This window comes from Micromesistius poutassou (assembly GCF_964030765.1).
Source record: "Micromesistius poutassou genome assembly, contig: SCAFFOLD_5930, whole genome shotgun sequence".
NCBI classification, from domain to species: domain Eukaryota; kingdom Metazoa; phylum Chordata; class Actinopteri; order Gadiformes; family Gadidae; genus Micromesistius; species Micromesistius poutassou.
Window position 1 is genome coordinate 1 of NW_028178815.1, and position 13,559 is coordinate 13,559.

The 13,559-nt window shown below is 42.7% G+C and overlaps 1 protein-coding gene across 1 annotated transcript; it reads right to left on the bottom strand.

Moving 5' to 3' along the window:
* Positions 1-33: 33 nt before the first annotated feature.
* On the bottom strand, positions 34-13,541 carry LOC311373357 (protein NLRC3-like; the record flags this gene model as incomplete). The annotated part of the gene is given in 14 exon segments (XM_084490125.1): positions 34-307; positions 1,865-1,911; positions 3,026-3,199; positions 5,219-5,392; positions 5,910-6,083; positions 6,631-8,461; positions 9,461-9,521; positions 9,596-9,662; positions 10,152-10,268; positions 11,553-11,668; positions 11,672-11,789; positions 12,475-12,591; positions 12,666-12,782; positions 13,480-13,541. Coding segments are annotated over 13 exon segments (3,338 nt in total), but the record flags the coding sequence as incomplete, so codon positions are not given.
* Positions 13,542-13,559: the final 18 nt, after the last annotated feature.

A 13,559-nucleotide genomic window follows, 5' to 3' on the forward strand; every position in this document is an offset into this window, starting at 1 on the left:
TAACCACCATCATCACAACGAAGACTCCAGGACTTGTTGTTCCCTCCAAGCACGCTGTCAACACCCCGTCCTCTCCTTGTGATTCCTCTGTATGTCACTCCTATATAAACAACTCCTTTCCACTCTACCTCCCAGTAACAGCGGCCAGTCAGAGCCTCTCTACACAACACCTGGGACCAGTAGCCAAATCTCTCTGGGTGATCCGGATACCACTGGTCCTCTCTGACCCCCGTCACCTTTCTGTTGTCCTCAGACAGAGAGAGGTCTCCGTAGGCTGTGTTTGGGTCCAGTGTGAGTTCACAGGCATCTGACGGGAGAACAAGACATGATATTATTCATAATTCCCGAGATATTCCAGGTTATTCGCCCAAAATCCCCCCATTCGTTTGCATTGGAAAATTCAAAAAACGCTGATTCATGCTTCATCCTCTTCAACCACTTAAGACGTCATAACTTGGTCAAAATGACCATCATTACCGTTTACCATCGTTCAAACAATTAAACAAATCTACACATTTGTATCTTCAATAATATGTCAACAGAATTTCGATATCATTCATACTTTTTTCAGAATCACAGTTTTAGTTTCATTCCGGATTCGTTTTCAGTTGGTCTCGCTCTCGCCTTCTGACTCAGCTGTTGCTCGTTGAGCAATCAGTGGACATCAAAGCACTCTAGAGGAGTCTGGTTAAAGTCACGTGGTGACAGTAAGACTGTAAGTAAGATTGCTCGTTGAGCAATCAGTGGACTGTCGTACTGTCGTAAAACCCGTGTGTGTTCTCGATGCGTTCTCGATGAGGCCGTTCCACCGAGGATGCGTCGGAGGTGACTCGTGTGGACTTGGGACCGTTAAATATCCCAGGATGCATTTTGCATTCCCATGTTTTAAAATATTAGTATGTAAGCTATAATAATAGGCTATATATAGGAACATTTTACATATATAACAAAAATGCCAAGTACGTACTTCCAAGTCTGCAAGAACGTAGTCCACATACTTGGTATTGAGAAACGGCTTCTCTCTCTCCCTCATGGACTACAACAATGGACTACAATAGTGGACTACAATAATGGACATTAGCATTTACGTTAGCATTAGTACTGCAGTTAGCGTTGACGTTAGTGTTGAAGTTAGCATTGACTTTAGCACTGCATTTAGCGTTGACGTTAGCGCTGAAGTTAGCATTGGTATTAGCACTGCAGTTTGCGTTGACGTTAGCATTAGCGTTAACGTTAGCATTAGCGCTGACATTAGCATTAGTGCTGCAGTTAGCGTTGACGTTAGTGCTGAAGTTAGCATTGACGTTAGCATTAGTGCTGACTTTATCATTACCGTTGAAGTTAGCGTTAGCACTGATGTTAGCGTTAGCAATTAAGTTAGCATTTACATTAGCGTTAGCATTGACGTTAGCGTTAGAGCTGCAGTTAGCATTGATGTTAGCATTAGCACTGCAGTTAGCATTGATGTTAGCATTAGCACTGCAGTTAGCATTGACGTTAGCATTAGCGCTGACACTTGCATTGACGTAAGTGTTGGCACTCACGTTACCGTTTACGTTAGCACTGATATTAGCGTTAGCACTGACATTAGCGTTAGCGCTTCTGTTTATATTATATAGTCTACAATATAACAAGCAGGCCTACACCAAGTATATGAAATGTCTCAAAGGAATACGTCTCTCAAAGTGATTATTGAATGCCATTTATATGGCGTGTGGCGGGTTTAAATATCTATCCCTGGAGTGTTGGCTCCTCTATTATATTATTTACGGTAGCCATTTACGTGGGAGCGCGCAGTGTGGATGGACTTTCCATCTCTAAAGTTAGTGTGTGTTGAGATGAATCAAACAAAACGGACACTTACATCTCTGTGGAGCTGGTTTCAGCCTCCACACTCCACCGTGCTCCAGACTGGGGAGACAAAGAGAGAGCAGCATGTTGTCTTTAGACAGGGAAACATTATTCACATGTTAACAAAGAGAGAGCAGCATCTTGTCTTTAGATAGGGAAACATTATTCACATGTTAACAAAGAGAGAGCAGCATGTTGTCTTTAGACAGGGAAACATTATTCACATGTTTACAAAGAGAGAGCAGCATGTTGTCTTTAGACAGGGAAACATTATTCACATGTTAACAAAGAGAGAGCAGCATGTTGTCTTTAGATAGGGAAACATTATTCACATGTTGACAAAGAGAGAGCAGCATGTTGTCTTTAGACAGGGAAACATTATTCACATGTTAACAAAGAGAGAGCAGCATGTTGTCTTTAGATAGGGAAACATTATTCACATGTTAACAAAGAGAGTGTGCAGATGGCTCCGCTGCATTCATGTTAGTATCACGTTAGTATTATTATTCACTCGTGATTAAGCACATAATCAACCAGAACTCGCTGATGGCTCGGTGGTTCGTAACGTTGTTAACTGATTAAGGACAGACAGCTAACCTCGTCAGCTGACTGCGTGGGTCACACACTCCGCGCCAATACAATCGTTGGCTTTTTGGCGGGAAACCTACAACCGCTATCGACCACCTCAATGTTAAGGCCTAGCTGCATGCTAACCCCCAGCTCCACGCTTACGCCTAGCTCCATGCTAGGCCACGCCAAATATGAGTGTGTTGCACTCACTATCAATAAATATTTTATAAAAGTACTCTGAATCCTAATTTACTGACTCATCATGCCTGGCTCCATGTTAACATCCAGCTCTATGCTAACCAATCATTGGCCAATCAAAAAACAAACACACTCAAACGTCTGTTTTAAACCAACACATTAATTCACCAGACAGTTAGTGCCAAACACAGCAATACGTTGTTAATGTGTTAATGTGTTATGTTAATGTGTTGCACTAACTATCAATAAATATAATTCTATAAAAGTCGTCTGAATCCTAATCTGCCATCTCATCACTTTCTACACAACATGCGTTACAACTGCGTTTTGAAAACACTTCATCTAGCAGCGGCTTGAACCCTTGTAGGAGACTTTGTCCCTGAGTGGAGAGCTGTCCTCTCCATACCTGAGAGTGTCCAGTCTCCAGCGTGGATCCTCCAGTCCAGCAGAGAGCAGCGCAGCTCCAGAGTCTCCTGGGTGATTGTAGCTCAGGTCCAGCTCTCTCAGATGGGAGGGGTTGGAGCCCAGAGCTGAGGCCAGAGAAGTACAGCCTTCCTGTGTGACCAGGCAGTCAGACAACCTGCACACACACACACACCATTTATCTATCTAGCAGTTCGTACCAAATTAAACACATTTAGAAAGTGTATTCATTCCATATGGAGGACAATGAGATATTGTTCTGTTAGAGTCAGGAGAAGTCCGCTGTGTTTGGTACGCTAAGACCGTTTATCCACAGGTTCTAACATTGTGTAGAACCAGGGAGTGTTTTGCCAGCAGGGAAAAGATCAACAGAAATGCATCGGACATGAGCAGCACTACACCAAACGAATATGATGTTAATGTAGCAGCATAGAAATAGGGTTGCCTTGCTGCAGTTAATTGTGTCAGCTGACCACTAGGGCGGCAGTACATAAGTACGGCCCTCCTTCTCGCGCTCTCACTGATGCATCATTTCCGGGTCAGGTGTTTGCCCGTGCAGGTAATGCTCCGCGCCCCTGCTGCGGCTACTGTTTCATTTCATTTATCACTGTGTCCTCATGCTCAAAGCCGGTGTGTTTTCACTGCAGAGCAGCGACTGCGTGCTCCGTGCTCCGTTTAGTCGCTGGTTCTCTCGAGCGGTAAGTGTCCTCTCTCTCTGTGTTACACCGAATGCTATCCTGTAGCTAATGCTAGTGTGGTCACAGGTAGATGTCCCCTGCCGTGTGTCTCTCTCTCTCCCTCCCTCTCCCTGTGCAGGTTTGACTTTGAAAACGGGTATGCTACTTTAAATCTAGCCTCCAAAAGCCTTGATAAATGTAGCTTAGCCATACTAATTTTATGTTTATTGACAGGGAACGCTCATCAGCTGGCTGAAATCTATAGGTGGCGATTTATCTGACTCCGCCACCAGCTGATTGGGACCGCTGCTGCTTTGTACACAGCTTTTGTCCATAGCTTTGTCTGCTGTTTGTCTCTGCTGCTAATCACACTGTTTGTCTCTGCTGCTATATACAACGTTGTCCCCTGCTTTGTCTCCGGCAGCCACTTATTCCTTGCTGCTCTGTGCTGCTTGGTGGTGCTGCTGTTGCTGGCTTTTGGCTACAGCCGGCTTGCATGGTGGACTGCCGACACCACACTTTTAACCTGTTTATCCCTTTAATTTGAGCTGAATGATTTTGAGGAGTTAATCCCTTAATTTTGTTTTCTGTACTTTATTATTTTGATCAAGTAAATTGTTTTGTTAAGTTTATTTCCTGCTTCATGTTGTATATTGCTTCATACATTTTGGGTTAATTATTTCCGTTGTAACTTCCTTTTTGTTTCCTTCTCAGTGGCTGCAGGCTGGTGGTGGTGCTGGTGACGTGGGTGGTGGTGTCCCTCATTCTTGTGTGCTGTGCTTCCTTGGATTTGGTGATACCAGTGTGTGACTGCCACGTGTGTCTGGGTGAACCATTTCCCTTTAATTTATTCCTGTTGAGTCCCCTTCCCCTTCACCTGCTCTTTCCCCACCAGTAGGCCTCAGCCCCTGATTAGGCTCCTTGTTTATTAGTTGGGATGAATGCTCATTTTTGTGATAATATATATATCTTATTAAACAAAGTATTTTTGTAAACTGGGAACCATGCGTCTTGCCTGTTGAGTGGAACGAACCTGTGTTTTTGATCAATGTAAAATAATATATAATAATTCCTTGGGTGCAATTCCCAAGGTGCCGTTGTCGAGCAACCTAAGATTCACATTGAGAGCCTCCACGCCGCCACATTAATAAAGGACATCTTTACTGTTCAATATGTTTCACTTTACCACGGCCAGTGATGTTTTAGTGGTGAGGGGTGCATTATATTCAGATCACAGCACGGCTAAAGCCTCATCACCATGTCTACACTAATGACAACTCCTCAGCTCTCATCAGCTGACCAGAGTTACATAACGTATAACATACATAACATACTAGCAGTTAACAGGTCAACAACCCCTAACCCTCACATCAGCTGTCCAGAGTTACATCACGTATAACATACATATCGATATTGATAACAGTCCACCTAGTCGTGGATCATCCCTTACATATTAAACAACCCCAAGACGCAGTTTGAAGAAGAGGCTGATAACTGACCTGAGAGTTTCCAGTGTACAGTGTGGACTCCCCAGTCCAGCAGAGAGCAGCTTCACGCCTGAATCCTGCAGATCATTGGTACTCAGGTCCAGCTCTCTCAGACTAGAGGAGTTGGAGCTGAGAACTGAGGCCAGAGAAGCACAGCCTTCCTGTGTGATCAGGCAGCCAGACAACCTACACACACACACACACACACACACACACACACACACACACACACACACACACACACACACACACACACACACACACACACACACACACACACACACACACACACACACACACACACACCATTTACTATTTCTGGTTGAGAGCAGTTCATACTAAAGTAACCACATTTATAAAGTATATTCATCATTCCATTTGGAGGACAAGTTAAAGCTTTATTGATACTTTATGGAGACAAAGCTGTGTCACCCTGTCTGAGAACAGGAAGAGGAAGTGGGGAGATGACATCACAGACAGTAGAACTTCCTTCACTTGGATGTGAAACAGGATCTTGAACAAATGCACCTTTCTCAATAGCTACAACTCAGATGAGATATTGTTCGGTTAGAGTCAGGAGAAGTCCGCTGTGTTTGATATGCTATGACGTTTCTAACATTGTGTAGAACCAGGGAGTGTCAAGCAGGAGCAGCACTTACTGGAGTCTAGAATAACCAGTTTGAAGAAGAGGCTGATAACTGACCTGAGAGTTTCCAGTGTACAGTGTGGACTCCCCAGTCCAGCAGAGAGCAGCTTCACTCCTGAATCATTCAGATCATTGGTACTCAGGTCCAGCTCTCTCAGACTAGAGGAGTTGGAGCTGAGAACTGAGGCCAGAGAAGCACAGCATCTCTCTGACAGATGACAGCCATTCAGCCTTCACAGAAAATGAACAGGAACATGTGTTTCAAATAAGTCTTTAACAATGAAGGAATTGTGTTGAAATCTGTATTTGTAAATGTTTTATTACTTAAATCTAACATACATTAGTTAATACATTAGATCTTAGATAATCATAGATAATTCTTATGGATTGGGTGTACAATTTTGAATATTGTATAGCTGTTTAAACATCTTTTCTCATTGTTTTTTTAGATCAATATTAATTTTACATTGTTGTATTACGATAATTGGGATTCTTGTAATGTAATACATGTTATAAGTGCACCTACAGAGATGTTTTGAATATTTATATAACTTATTTTCTATTTTTACGTATATTTTGTTGTGTGTTGTAATACATGTTATAAGTGCACCTACGGAGATGTTTTGAATATTATTATAACTTATTTTCTATTTTTACTTATATTTTGTCATGTGTTGTAATACATGTTATAAGTGCACCTACAGAGATGTTTTGCATGTTACTATAAATGTTATATTCTAGTTTGATGTATTTTGTGTTGTGTCATTAGTGCACTTACAGAGATGTTTTGGAGGCTTTGACCACTGGCAGCAGCCTCAGAAGACCCTCCTCTGAAGCAGAGTATTTCTTCAGGTCAAACACTTCCAGCTCCTCTTCTGATGACAGTAAGATGAAGACCAGAGCTGACCACTGAGTAGGAGAGAGAGATTTTCTGGCAAGACTTCCTGATGTCAGGTACTGTTGGATCTCCTTCACTAGAGAACGGTCGTTCAGCTCATTCAGACAATAGAACAGGTTGATGCTTCTCTCTGGAGAGAGATTGCCATTTATCTTCTCCTTGATGTAAGACACGGTTCCCTTATTGGTCCATGAGCTACTTCCTGTCAGTCCCAGCAGACCTTTTTTAATCTGAGTGGTCAGTGATCTACCTTTTTTCTGTCCCAGCAGACCTCGTAGGACAATCTGATTGCTCTCCAGAGAGAGGCCCAGGAGGAAGCGGAGGAACAAGTCCAGGTGGCCGTTCTCACTCTGTAAGGCCTTGTCCACAGCACTCTGGTAGAGGAAGAGTTTGTCTTTCCTGGAGGTTCGTAGTTCTTCTGTGAGCAGATTTACACCAGTGTTGATGAAGGACAGAAAGACATGAAGGGCAGCCAGAAACTCCTGGATGCTCAGATGGACAAAGCAGAACACCCTGTCCTGGTACAGACCACACTCCTCTTTAAAGATCTGGGTGAACACTCCAGAGTACACTGAGGCTGCTCTGATATTGATGTCACACTCTGCCAGGTCTGCCTCATAGAAGATCAGGTTGCCTTTCTCCAGCTGGTTAAAAGCAAGTTTTGCCAGAGAAACAATGATCTCCTTGCTCTCTGAACTCCAGTCTGGATCAGTTTCAGGTCTCCCATGATACTTCCTGTCCCCCTGTATGGACTGAACCCTCAGGAAGTGGCTGTACATCTGAGTCACCGACTTAGGCATCTCTTCAATGTGGGATGTTTTGAAGATGTCCTCCAGAACTGTAGCAGTGATCCAACAGAAGATTGGGATGTGACACATGATGTGGAGGCTTCGTGATTTCTTGATGTGGGAGATGATTGTGCTGGCCAGCGTCTCCTCTTTGAATCTCTTCCTGAAGTACTCCTCCTTCTGTGGGTCAGTGAACCCTCTCACCTCTGTTACCATGTCAACACTCTCAGAAGGGATCTGATCGGCTGCCGCAGGGCGTGTTGTTATCCAGATGCGAGCGGAGGGAAGCAGGTCGCCCCTGATGAGGTTTGTCAGCAGCACATCTACTGAGGTCGGCTTTGTGACATCAGTCCAGGTCTGGTTGTTCTGGAAGTCCAGAGGAAGTCGACACTCATCCAGACCATCCAAGATGAAGACAACTTGGAACTGGTCGAATCTGCAGATTCCAGCTTCTTTGGTCTCAATAAAGAAGTGATAAAGAAGTTCCACCAAGCTAAACTCTTTCCCTTTCAGTAAATTCAGTTCTCTGAAAGTCAAGAGAAATGTGAAGTGTATGTCGTGGTTGGCTTTTCCTTCAGCCCAGTCCAGAGTGAACTTGTGTGTTAAGATGGTTTTACCAATACCGGCCACTCCAGTTGTCATTATTGTTCTGATTGGTTGATCTTGTCCAGGTAAGGGTTTAAAGATGTCTTCACATTTGATTGGTGTTTCCTCCTTGGCCAGTCTCCTGGAAGCTGTTTCAATCAGTCTGACCTCATGTTCCTTGTTGACATCTCCACTGCCTCTCTCTGTGATGAAGAGCTCTGTGTAGAAGTCATTCAGACCTGTTGGCTGTCCTGCTATAGCAATTCCCTCAAACACATGCCTGGACTTCTTCTTCAAATGAGACTTGAATTTATGTTGGCACTCGTCAGCAGCAGATCCTAAATGAGAAAACAACAGAAGACATCATATAGTGGATGGTGAAATCAGTGGAAACATGTAAATATTTCCTCTTAAATTATCAACTTCATGATATTTAGAGGCTTTATAACTTTGGTCGAAGAAGCTGGTCATAACAAGGACTGCGCATTACAGATTCAAAATGTTCAGGATTATTAAAGTGTAAATCCGGCAAAAATTTAACCCAGGGTCTATTTCTGCATGAAAACAGATCAAATAAGCCGTTTAGGTCATTTTTTCGTTGACCAACCAGTATAGTGCTTGCCCAGAGCAACACTAAGAGCCCAAATGGCTAACAGTGCATTGGCTAGGGGCGGTGCACCGAACACTTCCAATCTGCATTTTTTAATCATTAATATTGCTCAGAATAGCACAACACATCTGCAGTAGCATGACTAGGGTCCCTACACATAAAACGGAGCATCAACAACTTAGTTAGCATAACTGGCGTTTATAAAAAAAGACTGCATTTTGAAGTTATTTCAAAAGCAATAGTTGACTTATAATAATGATAGTGAATCAGTGGAAACTAATTTGCTATGCTGATATAACAAGATAGTGTTGCATTTCTTCCACTAAGTTATTCTGCTATTGATTTGCAGCATATTGTTTAACTTTCTGTAACCTGATAGACCCACAATAACCCTACATATCTGGATCAAACCGTTTAACCTGATATCCCACAATAACCCTACATATCTGGATCAAACCATTTAACATGATAGACCCACAATAACCCTACATATCAGGATCAAACCGTTTAACCTGATACCCCACAATAACCCTACAATAACCCTACATATCTGGATCAAACCATTTAACATGACACCCTTACCCTAACCCGAGGGAAGATATCTCAACATTGAAAAAGGGATGTAAAAACCTCAGGATATGTCATTTAGTGTGAGCAGAACAAATAAGAGTCTCTTCTGCACTTCAAAATAATTATTCATTCTGTTTTCAAAATAAAAGTCTCTTACCGCCCCACAGTGTGTCAGCTGGTTCCTCCTGGTCCATCAGGCAGAGCTTTGTGCCTGCAGACTATTAGCAGATGGAGATGCTATTTAATGTTCACGTAGAGCTTAAGTCAAATATCTTGTTGGACATTTACACACCTTGATCAGCTCTGTTTGAGGCTGTACAGACTGAGCACTGGTAACCTTTGACCTCTGGTGGGGTTGTCTGTGGGGAGAACACACACTCACAGTAAACATACAAGAGAGAGAGAGAGAGAGTTTATATTTATACTGTGCAAGTATCCTGTGTAATTGTATTTATTTAGTTATTATTCTACGTTTTGTATCTTTATTTAATTTTTACATTTATTTTCACTTTTTTTATTGAGTTATTTTGTGTCTTATTCATCCCTTAATCTCTCTTTCGCTGTACTGTTGACTCTTGAGCTGCAATAACAAGAGAGATTCCCCTTGTGTGGGATTCATAAAGTTGATCATATCTTCTGCTTGTGAATGTTTTATTGGTAAATGTCTTTGTGTGTGTGTGTGTGTGTGTGTGTGTGTGTGTGTGTGTGTGTGTGTGTGTGTGTGTGTGTAAGGAGTACAGGTAAACTAATCCTCTTCAGTTAGTTAATGATTGATTGTGAGAGAGAGTATCAGTAGAGTCTGATAACAACCAACTGGTCTGTTGTCATGGTCTGTTTGAAACCCCTACCTCTCCTCTCTGGAGGGGCGTCCATCTTTAAAGACAGGAGGTTTATTCATAGAGCTGTCACTCTTCATGGAGACACAGCTGGGTCCAGGGGAGTCTGCTCTCTGCTGCTGGACTCTTCTAGAAAAACATGAACCAGGATCAGACCATGTCAACCAAATCACTAAAACAGCCTTATCCCTCCTCTCATTACCACCATGTCAACCACGTCACTAAAACAGCCTTATCCCTCCTCTCATTACCACCATGTCAACCACGTCACTAAAACAGCCTTACCCCTCCTCTCATTATCACCATGTCAACCACATCACTAAAACAGCCTTACCCCTCCTCTCATTATCACCATGTCAACCACATCACTGAAACACCCTTATCCCTCCTCGCATTATCACCATGTCAACCACATCACTGAAACAGCCTTACCCCTCCTCTCATTATCACCATGTCAACCACATCACTGAAACACCCTTATCCCTCCTCGCATTATCACCATGTCAACCACATCACTGAAACAGCCTTACCCCTCCTCTCATTATCACCATGTCAACCACATCACTAAAACAGCCTTATCCCTCCTCTCATTACCACCATGTTAACCACATCACTAAAACAGCCTTATCCCTCCTCTCATTATCACCATGTCAACCACATCACTAAAACAGCCTTATCCCTCCTCTCATTACCACCATGTCAACCACATCACTAAAACAGCCTTATCCCTCCTCTCATTATCACCATGTCAACCACATCACGGAAACACCCTTATCCCTCCTCGCATTATCACCATGTCAACCACATCACTGAAACAGCCTTATCCCTCCTCTCATTACCACCATGTCAACCACATCACTAAAACAGCCTTATCCCTCCTCGCATTATCACCATGTCAACCACATCACTGAAAAAGCCTTACCCCTCCTCTCATTATCACCATGTCAACCACATCAGTAAGACAGCCTTAACCCTCCTCTCATTACCACCATGTCAACCACATGACTAAAACAGCCTTACCCCTCCTCTCATTACCACCATGTCAACCACATGACTAAAACAGCCTTATCCCTCCTCTCATTACCACCATGTCAGCAACATCACTAAAACAGCCTTATCCCTCCTCTCATTACCACCATGTCAACCACATCACTAAAACAGCCTTATCCCTCCTCTCATTACCACCATGTCAACCACATCACTAAAATAGCCTTACCCCTCCTCTCATTACCACCATGTCAACCACATCACTAAAACAGCCTTATCCCTCCTCTCATTATCACTATGTCAACCACATCACTAAAACAGCCTTATCCCTCCTCTCATTATCACCATGTCAACCACATCACTAAAACAGCCTTATCCCTCCTATCATTACCACCACCTCTGACTGGTCACTGTTTAAATCTTCACCTCTTCTTAATAGACTGATTTCCATCTTTAAAGTATAGGTATAGGTATATCCATAGAGCAGAGCATATAGTATAATAACATTTAACTGGTCTGTTTTCATAGTCTGTTTGAAACTCCTACCTCTCCTCTCTGGAGGGGCGTCCATCTTTAAATTTAGGAGGATGACCCATAGATTTGTCACTCTTCATGGAGACACAGCTGGGTCCAGGGGAGTCTGCTCTCTGCTGCTGGACTCTTCTAGAAAAACAAGAACCAGCATCACACCATGTCAACAACATCACTAAAACAGCCTTATCCCTCCTCTCATTATCACTATGTCAACCACATCACTAAAACAGCCTTATCCCTCCTCTCATTACCACCATGTCAACCACATCACTAAAACAGTCTTATCCCTCCTCTCATTACCACAATGTCAACCACATCACTAAAACAGCCTTATCCCTCCTCTCATTATCACCATGTCAACCACATCACTAAAACAGCCTTATCCCTCCTCTCATTACCACCATGTCATCCACATCACTAAAGAGAGAGAGTTTATATTTATACTGTGCAAGTATTCTGTGTAATTGTATTTATTTAGTTATTATTCTACATTTTGTATCTTCATTTAATTTTTACATTTATTTTGTATTTTTTATTTATCACTTAATGTCTCTTTTTGAGCTGCAATAACAAGAGAGATTCCCCTTGTGTGGGATTCATACTTTGTGTGTGTGTGTGTGTGTGTGTGTGTGTGTGTGTGTGTGTGTGTGTGTGTGTGTGTGTGTGTGTGTGTGTGTGTGTGTGTGTGTGTGTAAGGAGTACAGGTAAACTGTAATCCTCTTCAGTTAGTTAATGATTGATTGTGAGAGAGAGTATCAGTAGAGTCTGATAACAACCAACTGGTCTGTTGTCATGGTCTGTTTGAAACTCCTACCTCTCCTCTCTGGAGGGGCGTCCATCTTTAAAGACAGGAGGTTTATTCATAGACCAGTCACTCTTCATGGAGACACAGCTGGGTCCAGGGGAGTCTGCTCTCTGCTGCTGGACTCTTCTAGAAAAACAAGAACCAGGATTTATGGACGTTTGATAGATGCTGTATTTTTATAATCTCTGATAACTCCTTACCTTTTCTCAATAGACTGATTTCCATCTTTAAACTGGTCAGGATGATCCATAGAGTGGTCACTCTTCATGGAGACACAGCTGGGTCCAGGGGAGTCTGCTCTCTCCTGCTGCTCTGGTCTTCAACACAACACACACACAGCTGTTACTCAGACTAATGATGGAGTAGGGCTTGGCGATATGGCTGAAAACTGTATCACGATATAAGTGTTTCACATCGGTCGAAAAATATAAACGTAAACAGTTTTATTTTAAACTTAACCTTCCCCTGATTGTAGGCAGACAGGGAAAAGGAATGTCAACACAACCATGGAAAACTCAAATAAATATAAACATAAGCCTGAATGAAAATGAACATCACAATGAAAACTTAACAATTATCAATTATAAAGTGCTCAAAAACATGTGCTACAAAAAAGTGTTCTAAAAACATTTGCAGTGTTAAATGTAAACATAAGAGATACATCTCTTAAACCTAGAACATGGAACATATGGATGTCGTTGTTGTTGGGACATGGAGATATGTCCAGTACTGTCATGAACCATCATCCATGTTGTAAAGATCGCTAGTTAGCATGTTCGCTAACTAGCGATTAGCGCCTATTAGCGCTATGTTGTTATGCTTGCTATCCATGTTATAACGAAAATGCCTACATTAAACAGAATAATGATAATGCCATCAAAGGGGGAAATGGGACATGGAGATATGTCCAGTACTGTCATGAACCAATGCTGGCCGCGGCGCCTGAGATCTGAGAAGAACTACTACTAACTCTGAGATGGACAACAGTCACAGACAGAGAGATCCTCTTCTTACCTCTTGGCTTTGCTCTGGCGGCCATGTTCCCCAGACAGAGTGGTCTTAGAGGTAGGGCCCCCCTCCTCCCTCTCCTCATC